Raw genomic sequence first — 14,918 nt, 5'->3', positions numbered from 1 at the left:
AATATGTATTTCAAGGTTTCAAGAGCTTCTATCATGTGATTTGAATGGAAATAATTCATTACTCCCTAATACATTTAAAAACATAGTGCTATGTTATGGAACAAGGTTGGCAGTTATGAAATCAAAGCACAATGTTGACAGTCTCCGTTTCTTCTTGCCTACATTGGAGTTAATATTTTCTTTCAAAGCACTGTACTGGGGGGAAATGCCACATCATATATTTTTTAAGAAATATTATTTCTCCTTATCCACATTTTGACCTTACATACGACATAGCTGTCAGCCTTTTCCCCGAGTCTCCTTAGGCATTGCATGTAGAGTGTTTCTACTGAATAATTCAACTTAGGATGGCCTCAGTGAATTGATCTCCACTTGTCTTCCTACTGACATTATCACTTACTATGCTCTATAAAAAAAAAAAGTCACGAATAATGTTTAATTCAGCTAGGAGACCTCCTCAAAGATGTTTCTTAAATATTTCTTTTTGTAATATAAAATCCAGTGGTTCTAGAAGACATACTTCCAAAAACAAAAACACTCAAGTGAATTCTTAAAAACAAGGATAGTTCTATTTCAATCACTAATCAATATCAATCTTGCTCCTGATGTCTATCCATTGTTACCATATGTCAGCACTGTAGATTTGATGGAGAACAATAGCTTATTACCTGACTCTGATCTCTTATATACAGATAAAATAAACTCATGTTCAAGTGAAGGTACACTTCAGAATTGGTGACCTGTTACACTACACTTCTTGTGACTTCAGGAAGATTATGCTCACCTGTATTCTTGTCCTGAGAACTTCTTAATGTATCTTTCTATCTGATTGGCATTGCTGTAATTGATTTAAATAATAAGTTTATCCAGCGGTTGAAGAAGTAAATTGAAACTGATGAAAATTTGATATTTTAGCTGTTGATATATATATTTTTGAGTCAAGTTCTATATTTCCAATTTTGCTAAGATTTTGCCTACTTAGATTCATGCTTATATTTGATTTTAAATGATAAAGAAGAATTCATTCAGGTGTTCAATAATGGAATATTTTAGCCTTATAAATTAATAGACTTTTGGTTCCTATGAAAGATGATGAACTGAAGAACTTTTATTCCTGTGGCAGAATACTAAATGGCTTAGTTTGAGTTTGAATGTCTTAAGTCAGAAGGTCTAGGGAACTCTAGAATAAATATTTATTTTCTTTTTTTTTCATAGCCCTGATCCAAATTAAGTAACAGTATAAACAGTGTGTCAAACAAATGCTTAGAAAATAAATTAAGTTAAACCTAGAATATAAACCTAAAATATATTTTTTTCTGTATGAAAGTTGCCAGATGGAATAATCAAATTTACATATATACATTCTTGTTAATTGGACTCAATATGTTTTCTTCAAAAAAAAATAATTACATTCAGTGATGCCTCAGTGAAGTGATGACTTAACTAAGCAAACTCTCTAAATAATAGAAAATCTGTAAGGAACAATTTGTTAGTAAATCATTGCCTAAAATGTAAACAAGAGAATCCCTGATTAAATCAGAGTTAACAGGTAACTTATTTGCTTCCTTTCAATAGGATTCAAGTCCTATGTTGGTATAATTCGATCATATAATAAAGCACTTGAAGCCTTTTGAAACATTCTGGCAATATATTTTAAAATCAATCAAAAACTTTACGCTTTGACCCAACAAACACACTCCTGAGAATCTATTTGATAGAGATAAAGGTTATATGTACAAAGTTGTTTACTACAGAGTTTGTATTGGCAAAAACTAGAAAACAATAGAAAAATAGAATTAACCTGACAAAATCAACAATGGGTTATGACATAGTTATATGAACACTAGAATGTTTGGAGGAATTTTCCTGTGATAAAAGCTAAAAGCAGAGAAGTATATATGATATGATCCTTTTTTGTAGGGAAAAAAAGCCAAAATCTCTGTGTGTTTGTGTGTGTGTGTGTGTGTGTGTGTGTGTGTGTTTGGTGTGTGCCTAAGAAGATAAGTGAAAATGAACCTAAACACACATTCTTACTTTGGCTATTATCTAACTGCATTCCTCTGGGAAATTGAAACTCTCTTCTCCAGCTCCACATACTGCTTCCCCTCAATAACAAAGAAATAAACAATACAAAGAGAATTAAAATTCAGTCTCCACTGGACACCCCATTGGACTTCTGAATTATTCCCATTATATCTAAGTCCATCAAGATGCCTTAGCAACAAGACTATGCCCCTGTGTAGGGAAGAGAATCTTGCATTAGATTTAACAGCACAGTCAAAATTTATTTATTCACCCTTTTTTTCAAACAACAATGTTTTCAACCAAAAATATTTAGTATCTCCACCAAATCCCACAATTTAGAGTTTAACATGATCAATGAGACATGGCCCCAGCCCTAATCTAGGAGTAGATGCCAGGAACATTGGGAAATCATCATGTACCAGATGGAAGTCACCACGACAAGGGAATTGGAGTCCTGAGGGAGCCCAGAAGAGATTTAAAGCCAGTCAGAAACAAACCAAGCTTTTTTTTTTTTTTTTTTTCTGTTCATTCTTTGAATAGATCTTAGGAATTAAAGCCTTTGTTTACTTGGCAGTGTGGTTTGCGATATTCATTTTTAGTATATCAGTATATACTGAGTTGAATTTCAGGAAGTTTAATATGTCATTTTAAATAACATGTATATTCAGGATTTTTATAGAACACATTGCTTTGTTAACTGAATACTCCATTTCTTGTTCCTGGGGCATCTGGAATATGGGCAACCTTAGGTTTATTCACGAGTATAGCTATGAATTTTCATGTATGAAAAAAAAGTGTAAGGAATGAATTTTGTTTATTCCTCAATATGAAAACTTGTGCATGGGTTCATTATACTGTGTGCATAGTATAATATGCAAATAATTTTCATTTCTTAAAATTGAATCTCATTTTTACCTGTGTGTGTGTGTGTGTGTGTGTGTGTGTGTACACATGGATGGATGTATGGATGGATGGATGGATGGATGGATAGAGCAACAAGACCTTATTTTTAAGCAACAGTGAATTTCACTTTAAGAAACTTAACTCGGGTATCTGGGTGGCTCAGACAGTTAAGCATCCAGCTATGGATCAGGTCATGATTTTGCAGTCTGTGAGTTTGAGCCCTGCATCAGGCTCTATGCTAACAGCTCAGAACCTGGAGCTTCCTTCAGATTCTGTGTCTCCCTTTCTCTCTATCCCTTATCTGCTCACACTCTGTTCTCTCAAAAATAAATAAACATTAAAAAATTTTTAAAAAGAAACATAACTCTTTCAACCAAATGGAAATGGTTATTTTTGTCAGCAGTCACATGCAGTTCCAAAGTTTATGAGTTTGGACGTTTAAGCTTTATCATGTCCTACTTTTCCACATTTGATTTTGGAAAATGCCACAAAAACATGAATGAAAAGTGTCTGTGTATATTCAGTATATTTTTAAAAAACCTAAAATTTTCTGTTAATTTAAAAGTTAATTTGACAACGGCGGGAATGGCTTTGTGTATATGTGGACATGACCTTGTAGTTGCACAGAGACCCACTTCCAGAAGGACCTTGTGCTTGTTATAAAGTTCCACTGCTGCTATCTTGATATTCTCAATAACTTTATCTGTGAATTTATGTTCTGTAAATGAAGTTCGCTGGGACAGTGGAGCATGAACATGACCGTGAGCACCGGAGCTGCAGGGGGCCACTCTGCATACACAGGTTCAGACCTGCAGGCACAGCGGGCAACGCAGAAGCCAAGCAATTGGCCTGAAGGCAAGGTGCACATCTGCCTGCCTCCGCAGTCTGAGATGCTGTGTCCCCAGTGTGGCCAAGCCAAAACTGGGCCAGATTACCAGTGGCAACAGCAACCCCCAAAGCAACAGCAGCAAAAGCAGCAATGGGGGATGTAGGGGTAGCTCCCCCCACTGCCAGCAGGGACAGGAATCTTGGTGAGAGGACAGCTGCCTATCAGTCCCAGTATCTCATCCCTGCAGTATCTATAGGAACATTGAATCTGCCTAAATCCCAAGACAATGCTTGTGGAACTCAGATGGTAAAGTTTGTTAGTAAATTATTACAAAGTTAAGAAGTACACATGGATGTTGCCATAAAGCACATTAGGGAGTTATTAGAATTATTCACAGTTTACAATGTCCATCTTTGAAAACTCCTACAACATTGCAAAGCAAATATCCACCTGTCTAGAAATACAGATTAAATTTAAAGATCATCATATTTGATGGAAAATAACATTATTTTCATATATAACTTTAAGTGAACCGGTGATTAGCAAAGAAAAGAATTTTTAGTATAATTTTGTTTTATAATTGAAAGTAAAGGAATAAAATACATAAACAGGCATTTTGAATTATATATGAATTATGAAACTACTTTTGGTTTCTTGCACAACCTTAGTGAGTTATAGGAAATGTCAGAGATAATATTAAAATGCCAGCACATACATTTACATTAAATTCAATATACAGACAGTATAGAGGATCTTTGTTGTGATGGAATTGTTCTGTATCTTGACTGTGGTGAGGAATACAAAAACTTACACATGTGATGTAATTGTTAAAACTAAGCAAACACACGAAAGAGCACCGTAAATCAGTGAAATATGAATGAGATCATTGCAGTGTACCTATGTCAATTTCCTGGCTGTAACATTGCACATACTTTGTGGGATGTTAGTATTTGGGATGAAAGGTATATGGTTTCTCTATTATTTCTTAAAATTTGCATGTTAATTTATAGTTATCTTAAAATAGAAGGCTTAATCAAAAATCACATTATACATGAAACTAATTTGTATAAAGAGTTAAATCTTCATTGAAAAATTGTTCTGTTAGAATCATCAGTTCCAGATGTACTAAAATTTATGCTAAATCAGAAATTTATACCAATGTTGTCACAATCTATAGGATATTCTAAATAGCTCCAGTTGTAGGTACATCAACAGAAAGATCTTTCTTAAAATTTCTCAGAAACTATCAGAAATTATTTGTGATCTTACCTTAGCCAAAACAAATGATGTCACTTTAATTTTATAATTGAAAATGAAATTGATAATTGTATTAATTTTGATGACCTAAGAAATAGATTTTCAGAAAATTAAACCAGAAAAATTATATTACCAATATATCATAATAATACAGTATTTCTATTTATTGCATTCTATATAATTATGACACAAAAATATTATTTTTTTGAAATTTATAAATTTATGTTGTTATTCATCTATCACTATTACTGTCATAAGTAATAAAATATTTTTAAAGAAAAAATTATTATATATTATCTTTAACAGCACTTTTTTTCTTACACTTTGAACTAATGGACCCCAAATTTTCATTTTGCAGTGGACCTCATAAATTATGTAAGTCTTGGGCCAGAGACTTGATACAAATTGATCCAAATAGTCCTTTAAATTTTATCAAAGGATAGATAAGATATATTGAATAGCTTATTTTTAGAATAGAGTTTGGAATAAATTTTTGAAAGGATTCAGAAACTGCATCCAGTAACTAATCTCAGAGGTCTGCTTTTTTCCCCAGAGGGTTTGCCAAGATATTATTTGCTTATTTCATTTTATAAAAAGCCAACAAAATTCATCCATCATCAATCCTGACATTTGAATTCCATCTACATTATCCTGAAGGAGGACTTCAGGGAAGTCTTTCCATTTATCAGACCTGCATTGCCACAATATGTTTGTTTGTTTTTTCATTTAAGAAATATAGAATTAAGGACTACGCAAAAATATCCGTTTGGATTTTAAATCTCAACATCATAGTTTTGATAAAAATTCCTAAACATAGGCCCATCAGCTTCATACTTACCTGCAGCATTCCTCAGCTTGCAAATATGTTGCAAGAAAATGACCAGAATTCCTTGAAACTTTGGAATGAGCCCATCGCATTCATTCTCACCATTTTTATATGGCAGTCACAGCATTGTCCCAAAAGCAATTTTAGTTTTAAAGACAAACAAACCTAAAACTGACTGGGGATGCATATATTAACAGTAAATTATTTCTGTTTCCTAGTGGTAGGCAAGCTTTGGAAACATCCAGTCATTTGAGTAGCAATTAAAGAGAAGTACTCATGTAAATGTTCCATTACAAGGATGTTTCTCCATAGTCATTATTCTATAATGTTTTGTGTACAGGTCATACTCACTTTTTATTCTGCTACCCTGATGACTCAGTCTGTTTTCCCTTTTCTCTTCTGTTCCAGAATGATTCGTGGGGAAAGCAGTATTCATATGCACTCTTCAAAGCTATGAGTCACATGCTGTGCATCGGGTATGGAGCCCAGGCCCCAGTCAGCATGTCTGACCTCTGGATTACCATGCTGAGCATGATCGTTGGGGCCACCTGCTATGCCATGTTCGTCGGCCATGCCACAGCTCTAATCCAGTCTTTGGATTCCTCAAGGCGGCAATATCAAGAGAAGGTAATTTGCTCTATCACTACTGTCTTCAACCAGCTTGTCTGTAAATTAAATTAATAAGGTTCACGGTAATTAAACTATTTCTCTATCAAAAACATGATGAAATGAAATGTATAAAGCAGGAAAACACAGTCTGTTTTGATATTTTAAGGTTTCTTTAAGATGCTTGCTATAGTTTTTATTTGTTTCCAATTTCCTTCTTGAATAACATTTTTTAATCTGAATTTACATTCACAGAAAAAACAGTTACATGTTTCAGAATGCATGAAGCTGATTTAAAGTATTATCATCGATCATGTTCTATCATATTTCCACAGTTAAAATAATATAACGCCTTCTCTAGTGTATGTTAGAAAAATGTTAGCAGTTAAATGAAAACAGGCAGCCATTGCACATGTCCCTCTTTGTGTTTCTCTGAATTATAATCATAATTTATATTATAATCCATATGCTTAGCTGAACATATGTTGCTCTTATATCTAGATAAGTCACCATACCCTCTAGTCTTAAAAATGCATATTAACAGCTGCTGTCGTGCATTCTTCTGCACAATGTGTTAATTAAAATGATTGCAGCTCTAAACTTTTCCCAAGAGAGAGAAAAGTAAATATATGCAATGATACATTCATTGGATTTTTTTTTCATATGCTGAATTAATTTGGCTGGGGTTAAACCTTGGATAATTGAACAGTACTTATGTATTTGCCCAAACATCCTTAACTTTTTGACAGATAAAGAAGACTATTTCCTAATTGAAGGAAGCTTTTATAATGTAGAAGTTTAGTTAAACATGGCAGAGTACATAGTATACACCTTGCTAAAGACCATTTTTGGAAGTAATGGTTAAAGTAGTTCTAGAATACTTCTAGTGAGTGATAACCAGGTTAGGCTTATAATTACTTACAACATAGCCAAAGATTTTTTCAGTTGTTTTATTTACAGACATCTTCAACACTATAATCACACAATAGGAGAAAAGGCATGCAGATACTTTATTTCCCTTGAATGTAATTACACTGCCACCAACTATTGCAGTGAGCAAGTTGGTATTTTGTTACTGCAGTAATGAAGAGATGAACCACCAAAATTGCTTTGAGGTTCATTTTAAAATAAAGCCTCCAATTAAATCAGAAAAAACAAAGCACCTAGTAAGGGAGAGGAAACTTCTTACAATGGTGACTTTGACTGAAAATTGTACATTCACAGGAATGTGGGCTAACTTTATGGGGATTTAAGATAAGATTGCAATAAGGTATATGTTTTTATTATACTGTTTTTTTTTCTTTTACAGTTGATACTACTTTTTTAAAAAAACCATGCTCTTTTCCCATCTGCTTTCTGTCTGCATCATTGGTATCTATTTTCCTTAAAAACAAATCTTCAATTTCTGGTATTGCATTTATTCCCATTGCACCTCATATTAGGTGAATTCACTATTTTTTATGCTTTTAGACCTGCTTTAAAGACAGGTTTTACTAGGAAACCCAATTTATTCAACTACGCAATCATAGACATTTATAAGCAAAGATATTATGATGCCTGCAATAATTCAAGTCATCAAGTTCTTGAGATTACAAGGGCTTAATAGAGGACAAGCATACCAAGCTAATCCTTTGTTTCTTTTCTGACATATGGAACAATCTAATCCAAAAGAGCTGATTACAAATATATGCATTTAAATATAAGGATACAAATATATGTATTCTTATTCTGAATGTTTCTAATATAGAGTTATACAATACCTCTTAAATGTTTTCAAGGCTCATCAAAATTGTATCATATATCAGAGCTTTGTTACCCTTTTTTGGCTCATTTATATCCCATTGTATGGATATAATACATTTGTTTATCCATTCATCAATTGATGGACATTTGAGTTGTTTCCCCCTCTGGCTATTGTGACTAAAGCTGCTGTTAAAATTTGAGTACAAGTGTAATTTGAGTATTTGTTTTCATTGCTTTTAGGCATGTACTTAGGAGTGGAATTGCTGGGTCATATAATAATAATTCTATGTTTATCTTTTTCGAGAAACTGCTTATTTTGTAGTTAATATTTGTCTTTCTACGTACTGGAACCATCTGCCATGGATGACTGTAAAATAATGATATAATTTTTCATCAAAAATAAATTTATATTCTTGAGGTAAAACAAGTCAGTTCCAGTACATTTCATAGTAGTCATTCAAAATGCACTGGTTCAACCCACCTAATCTGGCCTCAGAATTCATTCCTTGACATTGTCTGTTGTCTCTCCATCACTCACCATACAGTTTGGCTGCAGTGAAAGTACTGATCAATTCTAGTCTAGTGCACTACTGCATGCCCTAGTCTACTTCAAGTTATCCAGTCCACTGTGTATGTTTGGAATCTCAAGTTATTTAATTCTGTCTTCCTAGGGAATATCTGTTCATTCTGGCTTTCCCAACCTGAAGCTGTTCTATCCTAATCAGTAGCATTAGGTCCTCTGATTATGAGATCCTTATCTACACAATTTCCCAATGATAATAATCTGAACGGGCTAGAGTATCATCATCATCACCATCATCATCATCATCATCATCATTTTCACTCTTGACCCTACAAAAATGTGATGCAGCATTGCAGATTAAACTCGGACTTGAATCACAATGTATGCTGCTGATTTCATGGGTCATCATGTTTTGTATTCTGGCATTTCAGACAACTACATTTTCCTCTTCTGTCAGATATGGAGACTTTATAGCATAAGACAGGTAGCATTTGAAATGTGCCTCTCCTGATGCTCTGCCCTGGAATACTAGCAAGCTTCATTGTTTCTGTAACTGGACTATTGAGCAAGCTCAATTTCAGCAATAACCAAAAGCAATCGTATTTTTTTTGTCTCCAACTGTTTATTTAGCTAGGGTCATTTTTTTCTGAACAAATAAAATCCCTCCAAGATCCTTTTGGGGTTAAAATCCAGGAATGAGAGAGGCAGACTTATTCCATAGGTTGTCTTCTGTCTCCTGTCATAAGCCTATTAGGACCTACTATTTGTCATTATGGAGAAGATACAAGGAGGGGTTAAAGAGAAGGGAAGAGGCATTTTGTTGTTGTTGTTGTTGTTGTTGTCATTGTGTTTAGTTTATTCATTTATTTTGAGAGAGAGAGAGTGAGCATACAAGCAGGGGAGGGACAGAGAGAGAGAGGGAGAGAGAGAGAATTCACCCTGACAGTGTGGAGTCCAGTGCGGGGCTTGAACTCACCAACTGTGAGATCATGATCTGATCCGAAACCAAGAGTTGGATGTTTAACGGACTAAGCCACACAGGCACCCCAAGAAGAGCCAGTTTTAACCCCTTGCTAAATGTGTTAAGCTACTGTTCTTTGATGGGTATGGCATGTGATTAAATCTGACACTTTGTGTATGTGTGTGTGAGTGTGAGATCCTTTGGCCTCTTCAGGTAACACCCACTGAGTCTCCCTCCTGCACTTTCTTAGTCCTGTGAAATCCGGTAGTTATCTCCAACCGCTTTCTGCTCTGGGCTCCTTGCTTTGCCAGGTGGTACTCTTGGACAGGACCCAGGAAATAAAGTGCCCTCCACCCCCTGTATGGCTCAGATCTGGTCCATAGAAAAGCGCTCCTACATTCCTCTCTTCCCCCATCCCTCAGTGCTCTGTTGCCTCTACTGCCAAAGTGATGAGGAGCCTGTGTCTAGCTTTCCCCACTTCTTTGGCAGGAGTCAGACCCTGTCCACAAGTTAATTCTGTGCTGTCATATGTGATTCAAATCCCAGGCCCATGACTCCCAACTATGTGACCTTATTTCAGAGATCCCCACGTGGTTTTCTTGAATTGTCACCCCAGATGAAGTGTTAGAAGGTAGCCCTCCCACCCCCTATCCCAAAGGGGACTGAGAAAGAGACAGCAGAACAATCACTCTCTCTGAAAAAACCTTCTCACTAATCCCATCAGGAAAATACTCTACCCTCTTGACATCTGGGGACCTCTGATGGAGTTCAGACCTTCGGGAATCTTCATCCTCATGTTACTATTTTCTTTTGTAAACCAGGATATGAAAGACCACTTTATACAGGCTGTTCGTAGTTAAGTTCTGGGGGAGTCAAAATTATGTGCAGATTTTCAACTGTGCTGTGGAATCATCACCTTAATCCCCATACTATTTCAAGGGTCAACTGTATATATAATTGTTCCCTAGTCAACTAAGTTTGGAAATATTGACTGAAAAATGTATGGTTTCTTTGGATAAATGTGTGCGTCTTGAACATTTACTTTGTTATCTCTGCCCTTTATGTCGCGCCCCCATGTATTTTTAAGTGATTAAAATGTATCTTGGAGGCACATGGGAGACTCAGTCATTTAAGTGTCCAGCTCTTGATTTCAGCTCAGGTCATGATCTCATGGATACCTGAGTTCAAGCCCAAATTGGGCTCCATGATGACAGTCCCCCCCGCATGTGTGCTCTCTCTCTCCCTTTCTCAGAATAAATAAACTTAAATAAAATAAAATAATTGTATAATAAAATAAAATTAAAAATTAGATATTTGGAAAGAATCTATCTAGAAAAACTCCTCAAAGTATACCTGGGTGGCTTAGTCAGTCAGACTTTAGCTCAGGCTAAGGCCATGATCTCACATTTGTGAGTTCGAGCCCCGTGTCAGGCTCTGTGCTGACAGCTCAGAGCCTGGAGCCTGCTTTGGATTCTGTGTCTCCCTCTCTCTCTTCCCCTCCCCCACTTGTACTCTGTCTCATACTCTCTCTCTCTCTCTCAAAAAAATAAACATTTTTTGAAAATTAGAAAAACTACCCAAAATGATGAGTATTCTTTTTTTTTTTTTAACTGACTTGGTAGTTACTCTCTTTTCTAGATAAGTCTGCAGTTCATCTAGTTTTCAGGAGATGAAAATGCTTTTGATCATCCTGTGTCTTTATACTACGGCACCTTAGTTCTTATATACTTTGGCACCCCTGGGGAGCCCACTACTATTTTTAGACTTGTCACTTGCTTTCCTGTCACATAATTATAGTAATAGCATATTTTAGGTGAACAGTTTTCCCTCTGTAAGAAGCAAGAATTACAACAAAATACACATCATGAATTTAGAATAAGAAAAACTTTCAACTTCCTTGGTGGCCTAATGTACATGAAAGATTTTTAATGTAAAATTTGAATATGACCAGAGAATCATTTTAATTATATGAAGAAATTATCATATTGAAATACTGAAATACTGAATGGCTTCCTGAACCCAGGAAGCAGAGTGTATAAATCCAAGACAGATGCAAGACTAATTTGTTTACACAGACCATGCTTTCTGATGGTAGAGCCCAAGATATTGAGCCAGTGCTACCCCAAACTTCAAATATTGATTATGTTCTATAAATTTTTAAAAATTACATATTCTCAATTTAATAATGATAAGAAATTTAAAGCTAAATCTATCCAAAATAACAATGATACAATTTTCTTCATCTCCACATGAGTTTATAGGACTCTCATTAAAGGCCTTTTGGACTAAGAAGTTATGGTTTAATATAAGTAGTCTCTCACTCATCAAAGTGAGTTGTATGTAATTCTATATGCAACCATATTGAATTATACACTTTTATGTAATCATACCAAAAACATAATATCCTAAATCTAGTCAGTCCAGGCAAATATTTTTTCTTGATTTTAATTCATAATCCATAAATTCTTATTTTTTTCTTGTAAATGAAAAACTACTATCCAGGACTATCACATACATTTCTTAATCCATAGAAATCTTTTTTTCTTTTTTAATCAATCTAATCTCCCAAATTTGTATAAGCTGATGGTATGGCCAAAGACAAAAAGCTAAGCACCAAGACCTACTCTCATTTTTAATCCACTCAAATCCCATTTACAATAAAGCAGATTTCACATCCATTAAAGTTATTATGGTTAATGTAGATATTTTCTTGGTAATATGCCTTTCAGAAAGAGTTTGGGTGAAGGACCAATGATGCCAAATCCACTTTCAAATTCTTACAAATCTCTCCATCAGACTTCATTTCCAGGCAAATAAATTTTTCTCAGCAAGCTAAATGAGTCTGACCTATTACATCTTTCACCCTACCCTTCTATGTATTTTTACTCATTTCCCTATTTACATGGGTTTTGCCCTTCCCTTGGGAGGGCTGTGACATCTTTTTTGATGATCTTAACCTATAGTAATTTGTTTATTGTATCTATTTTATCTGTCCAGGGGAATATAAGCACCATGATGGGAACACTTGCATCTCAGATTTTGTGTAGCTCAGCCCTGTACACAGAAACCTTGGTATTATGATACTGAGTTTACAACAGTACTCAGAAGGGACAGTGAGGATTTAGAATGTATACTGGTCTGGCCTTTATTCTAACATATACAGAAATAAGAGTTCACAATTTGAACTTTTCTGAATGCTGCCACTTGAGTGTATATGAACACATCTTTTAAAAATTAATTATGTTGTTTATTTACTCGTATATAAGCATTCTATAAAGATATTGCCTCATGTTACAGTACTTACTTGCTTATGTATTGTATGTATGTATTTAGCTTAAACACAGGTGAAAACTTAATTTTCAGCATGCTTCCTCCTCTGGAATTCTGAGATTGATTTCTCTGTAAGTAAAAGGTACATTATCAAAGTGTCTTTCATCAGAGTTGAAGCAATTTTTTGTTTCTGGGTTGATCGGGAGTGTGTTCTCCTTTAGGACATGATGGAACCCATTGTCTCCAAAAGATGGATGGGTGAGTTTATCATTCCTGTCATGCAATTCTGAGTCTTCAAAAAAAAAAAAAAGACTATAACCAGAGCACAGAGGAAAAATTTGGAGTAGTAACTACAATAATTTGTAGGTAATGCTATTACTCAGTTAAAAAGAAAGGAAAACAATTACATCCTGCTTTTCAACCTAGCTTCATTATTAAGAAATTTAGTCAGTTGAGCTGCTAATTTGGTTTACTAATTTTGTGGGCTATGATAGTATTTGTCTTCAGAAAAGCAAAGAGGATTTGAAGTCATAATGACCTTGACCTTGGGAAATCAAATTGACCCAATGCTTAAAGTAAAAATGGCTGGATGCCTTCATTTTCATTGGGAACATTCTTAGGGGGAATATGTAGCTCTAAAATCCATGTGCATTTAGCAAAATGTCTCACTTGCTTTTCTTCCTTCTTTGTAAAGTCTTCCTTCCTTTACAAATGAGAATGCCATGAGCACAACTCCCACATGGTTCCTTAATTAGTCAGAAAGATTTCCAATGCTGTTATACCATACACTTTTTGCTTCCCAGGAGCTGAATTTAATGTACTCTGGTATGTTAAAGTGGTAGTATTGCCAAATGTTCTCAGGCCAAGGAGCTTCTAAGACTGGGGATATCTTCAAGATTTTCTCCTAGGGACACAGCAGTGAACTAGCCCTTGGGTTAGTTTCATGTGACCACTTGAGCTGCTAACAAATCAGACCCCTGGCAGAATGATGATACTTTGTTTCCAGCAGAGAAAAATGTCTTACATTAACTAAGTACTGTTATAAAGACAGGAGCAAATAAAGGGAGAGAGTTTGAAGCTGTTAATTCAACTAAGGTGAAAAATAGATATTTGCCAATTGTGAATCTCTTATACCACTGATTTTCAACCAACCTTTATATTTTAATATATTCTACCAGGAGTATGGTATTCCTTTTCACTCAATAATACTTTCTATACCAATATTCTGTTATAGACTGAAATTTCCCTTACCTTACTGTAGGTATTCATGGTTTTAGGGCTGTACAAAATGGCAAAAATTGGTCGTTATCAATCTTTCGTTTAATTCTTTGTAGTTTACATTTATCACCTGTAGCTCATCTAACAGCTTCGTGTAATGGCTCTAAAGTAGAGTTGCATTTTCTACAATTTTTCTTTTTTGATTGAGCTACTTAATTTTTTAGAAGTGTTTGAATTTTCATTTGAATGTACTCCCCAAAGTTCTCTTTCAAGTATTATGCTATACTGTGTTTCTGTTCCTTATATATCATAAGGAGATAAATACATTATTAATCACTTTCACAAGGTGGAAGCCTGGTCACCAGGATCCATTAATCTGACAGGAACGTACAATGGATAATAATTAATGAATGTAACTTGTATTTGCTCAGTCAGAGCATGGTAATGCACTTGAAATATTCTTGAAGAATGCAGGATCTCCTTGGCCTGAGAACATTTGGCAACACTACCACTGTAACATACTAGAGTACGTTAAATTCAGCTCCTGGGAATCAACAGGCAGAGATAGTCACTATTAGAGAAGTGCCCCAGAAAAAAGCCCTAATTTTGTGAAGATTTCTGGCAGACAGGAATAAAATCTAAAGAGGCCCAGAGGTGGATATGTATGGGAATATTGACTTGTCTACTGTGAATGAAGGAAAAACTACCTTGCTAGGGAAACTGTGAAATAATATTGGGTTACAGTCCACCTCCATTA

At 34.9% G+C, this 14,918-nt stretch overlaps 1 protein-coding gene across 1 annotated transcript in view; it reads left to right on the top strand.

The window, feature by feature from the left end:
* HCN1 (hyperpolarization activated cyclic nucleotide gated potassium channel 1) overlaps positions 1–14,918 on the top strand; it is a 387,066-nt gene that overhangs the window by 269,740 nt on the left and 102,408 nt on the right. The window contains exon 4 of the mRNA XM_039234146.1: positions 6,249–6,467. Coding sequence (XP_039090077.1) covers positions 6,249–6,467 — 219 coding nt within the window. The remainder of the gene's footprint in view (positions 1–6,248; positions 6,468–14,918) is intronic.

The sequence above is a fragment of the Hyaena hyaena genome, unplaced genomic scaffold (genome assembly GCF_003009895.1).
Source record: "Hyaena hyaena isolate Hyena2069 unplaced genomic scaffold, ASM300989v1 scaffold_83, whole genome shotgun sequence".
Classification (NCBI taxonomy): domain Eukaryota; kingdom Metazoa; phylum Chordata; class Mammalia; order Carnivora; family Hyaenidae; genus Hyaena; species Hyaena hyaena.
Note: the sequence above shows the minus strand (reverse complement) of the source record. Positions and strands in the feature narration are given on the sequence as shown.